Consider the following 4665-nt stretch of genomic DNA (forward strand, 5'->3'; position numbering starts at 1 on the left):
GATTGTAACTTGGAGCTTGCTGTTGGAGAAGTTGGAGTGGATTCGAAGTTTAAGAAACTGCATTTTAAAGTGCCCAAAGTTTCATTTTCTTCTGCCAAAACTCCTAAAGATAGTTTAGTCCCAGGTGCAAAGTCTAGCGTAGGTCTTTCCACGATTCCCTTATCATCTTCAGAATCCTCAAGTTTTGAATTACAACAGGTTTCGGCTGGTTCAGAGCCATCCATGCAGATGCCTAAGGTTGGTTTGGCTGGGTTTCCATCATCTCGGCTTGATCTCACTGGTCCTCACTTTGAATCTTCTATTCTCTCTCCCTGTGAGGATGTTACACTTACAAAATACCAGGTGACTGTTCCCAGAGCTGCCTTGGCCCCTGAGCTTGCTCTGGAAATTCCTTCTGGGTCTCGGGCTGATATTCCTCTTCCCAAGACAGAGTGCTCCGCTGACCTGCAGCCTCCAGAGGGAGTTCCAACATCTCAAACTGAGAGTCACTCTGGCCCACTGAATTCCATGATTCCTGTTTCTCTTGGTCAGGTGTCTTTTCCTAAATTCTATAAACCAAAGTTTGTGTTTTCAGTCCCCCAAATGGCAGTTCCTGAGGGAGACCTACATGCAGCAGCGGGTGCCCCAGTCATGTCTCCTCTTAGCCCTGGAGAAGGAGTGCAGTGCCCCTTGCCAAGCACCCAGCTGCCATCCCCAGGCACCTCTGTGTCCCAGGGCCCGGAAGAGCTTGTGGCCTCCTTGCAGACATCAGTAGTGGCCCCTGGAGAAGCCCCTTCTGAAGATGCTGGCCACGAAGGGAAAGGGAGTCCCTTGAAAATGCCTAAGATTAAGCTTCCATCATTTAGGTGGTCCCCGAAGAAGGAAGCAGGGCCAAAGGTGGACCCAGAATATAGCGTGGAGGACTCAAAACTCAGCCTGGTTTTAGACAAGGATGAAGTGGCCCTGCAGTCTGCCATCCACATGGATCTGCCTCCTGAGAGGGATGGAGAGAAGGGGAGGAGCACAAAGCCTGACTTGGCCATGCCAAAACTTGCACTTCCCAAAATGAAGGCTTCTAAGAGTGGGGTCAGCCTGCCACAGAGAGACATGGATCCTTCTCTTTCTAGTGCCACAGCAGGGGTAGCTTTGAAGACACAGAAAAGGCCAGCAGTGATGGTGGTAGGGGAGGACTTGGTGCAACAGCAAGTGCCACAGGAGGTGAGGGTGTGAACCTCCACCAGCCACAGGTCCGCATTCCCAGTTTGGGCTTTGCCAAACCTGATCTCAGATCCTCCAAGGCCAAGGTGGAGGTGAGCCAGCCTGAAGCTGACCTGCCTCTTCCCAAACATGATTTGTCTACCGAAGGTGACAGCAGAGGATGTGGGCTCGGGGATGTCCCAGCAAGCCAGCCTTGTGGGGAGGGGATAGCCCCCATACCTGAAGACCCCCTCCAGCCATCCTGTAGAAAACCAGATGCTGAAGTCCCCACAGTGGAAAACCCAGAGGAGGAAGCCACGACCAGGTACTCGCAGGAAAGCTGGTTTAAAATGCCCAAGTTCCGCATGCCCAGCCTTAGGCGCTCTTCCAGGGACAGAGGTGGGGCTGGAAAGCTGGAAGTGGCTCAGACACAGGCACTGGCAGCAACAGGGGGCGAAGCAGCAGCTAAAGTCAAAGAGTTCCTTGTTTCTGGATCAAACGTGGAAGCAAGTATGTCCCTACAGCTCCCAGAGGCAGATGCAGAAGTGACAGCTTCTGACAGCAAATCATCCACAGATATTCTAAGGTGTGATCTTGACAGCACAGGCTTGAAGCTGCACCTCTCCACTGCTGGGATGACTGGGGATGAGCTTTCCACTTCTGAGGTCAGGATCCATCCATCCAAAGGACCTCTCCCTTTTCAGATGCCTGGCATGAGGCTTCCAGAAACCCAGGTTCTTCCAGGAGAAACAGATAAGACTCCTCTTTCCAAGCCAGGACATGACCTTACCACCATGGAGGATAAAACAGAGAAATGGTCTTCCCAGCCTGAAGGTCCACTTAAATTGAAAGCTTCAAGTACTGATATGCCGTCCCAGATTTCTGTGGTTAATGTGGATCAACTGTGGGAAGATTCTGTCCTAACCGTCAAATTCCCCAAATTAATGGTACCAAGGTTCTCCTTCCCTGCCCCCAGCTCAGAGGATGATGTGTTCATCCCCACTGTGAGGGAAGTGCAGTGTCCAGAGGCCAATATTGATATAGCCCTTTGTAAGGGAAGTCCGGGGCTCTGGGGAGCCAGCATCCTGAAGGCAGGTGCTGGGGTCCCCGGGGAGCAGCCTGTGGACCTTAACCTGCCTTTGGAAGCTCCCCCAATTTCAAAGGTCAGAGTGCATATTCAGGGTGCTCAGGTTGAAAGTCAAGAGGTCACTATACACAGCATAGTGACACCAGAGTTTGTAGATCTCTCAGCACCCAGGACTTCTTCCACTCAGATTGTGCGGGAATCAGAGATCCCCACATCAGAGATTCAAACACCTTCGTATGGATTTTCCTTATTAAAAGTGAAAATCCCAGAGCCCCACACGCAGGCTAAAGTGTACACAACAATGACTCAACACGCTAGGACTCAGGAGGGCCCAGAAGAGGCTCCCATACAAGCCGCCCCAGGAGTAGACTCCATTTCTGGAGATCTCCAGCCTGACACTGCAGAACCATTTGAGATGATCTCTTCCAGCGTCAATGCACTGGGACAGCAAACACTCACATTTGAAGTTCCTTCTGGCCACCAGCTTGCAGACAGCTGTTCAGATGAGGAGCCAGCAGAAATTCTTGAGTTTCCCCCTGATGATAGCCAAGAGGCAACCACACCACTAGCAGATGAAGGCAGGGCTCCAAAGGACAAACCAGAAAGTAAAAAATCTGGTCTGCTCTGGTTTTGGCTTCCAAACATTGGGTTTTCCTCTTCTGTTGATGAGACAGGTGTCGATTCCAAAAATGACGTCCAGAGATCTGCTCCCATTCAAACACAGCCTGAGGCACGACCAGAGGCAGAACTGCCTAAAAAACAGGAGAAGGCAGGCTGGTTCCGATTTCCCAAATTAGGGTTCTCCTCATCTCCTACCAAGAAAAGCAAAAGCACCGAAGATGAGGCAGAGCTGGAAGAACAAAAGCTTCAAGAAGAAACAATCACCTTTTTTGATGCCCAAGAAAGTTTCTCCCCTGAAGAGAAGGAAGAGGGTGAACTGGTCGGGCCTGTGGGCACTGGGCTGGACTCCAGAGTGATGATGACATCCACAGCAAGAACAGAGTTAATCCTGCTAGAGCAGGACAGAAAAGCTGATGATGAAGGCAAAGGCTCAGGCCTGGGACCAAATGAAGGCTGAGAGGTATGGCTCGTCAGTACAAGAGAGATGCAAAATCTAAGTTGGAAAGTAAAGGCTACACACACATGTGGAGCACCCCATCCCACAGCACATTACATCCACCTCACTTCACAGAACTGAGAACAGAGCAGAAATGACCAGAACACCTTTGTCACCATCACACAGCCCTCCTAAAATGGAACCAAAACTTCCCAGCTCCCTCAAAGCTTTGGATGCAAAGAAGGCACCCTGACTTCCACAAGACACCAGAATTCACACGGTACTCTGAGGCACTGCTGGGGAAGTTTGTTGGTCTTTATTAGATAAATTTCCAGAGACCTGTCCATAATACCCAACAGAACATGACTGTTTCTTTGAGGAAAGGGTTATAATGTCTATGGTGTACAAGTAGTTTTTGGTATAACTTCTTTCCTGCTGCTGCTGCTTCCCAGCAAACATAGTTTTCCTATTTCAGGCAGAGTGCGGTATATTCCAGGAAACACTGTTTCCTACTCACTTAGCTTACTTATTTGTTGAATGCCTCACTAACGGCAAGCTTCAAGATGTTTTGGGTGACAATGCACACATGCTGGGCAAAAGGGTGATGGCCAGTGGCTGGCAGCTGGGCCAGCAGAAGCTAGGACATCTGTGAGTTGTCATTCTCATCTATCCATGTCCACTGGCCTGCCAGCATCCGCCAGTGCCTTGCCAGCGTGCACGGTCCCACACTGTGGCCCCTGAGTCCCCTAATGTACACGCTGCAGCCAGAATGCAGATGGAGCTGGCTTGGCTGTTCCCTGGATGGGCAATAAAGAAAGTGCTGCATCCCATGGTGAAGGCTGCTGAGGTCTCTGTCTCAGGGTCGAAGTTTACCAGTGCTTTCCTCCCACACACTCCCGGTCTCTACTAAGTAGCTCTAGAGAACAGTCAATGAGGAACATTAGAGTGGTTGCCTACGTATCAGCCATTTGTCCAGGTCCTCCTCTGAGCCAGAGGCTTTGAGGAAGACAAGGAAGATAGGGCTGAGTTCGCAGTGTGGCAGGGACACAGACTCACAACGCTCCCTCCCTCCATCCCGCTGGAGGCAGTGTGGGATGGGAGATGGAGTTCAGAGTGGGGAAAGCACAGAAAGGTGTCCTTGGCCATCTTTAGTGGCCCATCCTCAGAAGCTTCCTTCACCACAGAGGCTCTCTTGGGCAGCCCACAGGAAGCAAATCCATGTGGGGTAGCGGAGTGAGGTTCAAGGGGTTCCCTACAGTCTTTCAGTGGTCAAATCTCTTCCCAGCTGCCCTCAGATGCCCCTGCCAGGTTCGTGGGTATGCAGTGTTCAAGGGGGCAGTTGGAA

The 4665-nt window shown here is 51.0% G+C and overlaps 1 protein-coding gene across 1 annotated transcript; it reads left to right on the forward strand.

Annotated features, from left to right (window-relative positions):
• The first annotated feature begins 887 nt into the window (after positions 1 to 887).
• LOC115832508 (protein AHNAK2-like) lies at positions 888 to 4150 on the forward strand. Its single transcript, XM_030804022.1, has one exon. The coding sequence runs from the start codon at positions 1527 to 1529 to the stop codon at positions 3339 to 3341; it is 1815 nt and encodes a 604-aa protein (XP_030659882.1). The 5' UTR covers positions 888 to 1526; the 3' UTR covers positions 3342 to 4150.
• Positions 4151 to 4665: the final 515 nt, after the last annotated feature.

The sequence above is a fragment of the Nomascus leucogenys genome, chromosome 22a (genome assembly GCF_006542625.1).
Source record: "Nomascus leucogenys isolate Asia chromosome 22a, Asia_NLE_v1, whole genome shotgun sequence".
Classification (NCBI taxonomy): domain Eukaryota; kingdom Metazoa; phylum Chordata; class Mammalia; order Primates; family Hylobatidae; genus Nomascus; species Nomascus leucogenys.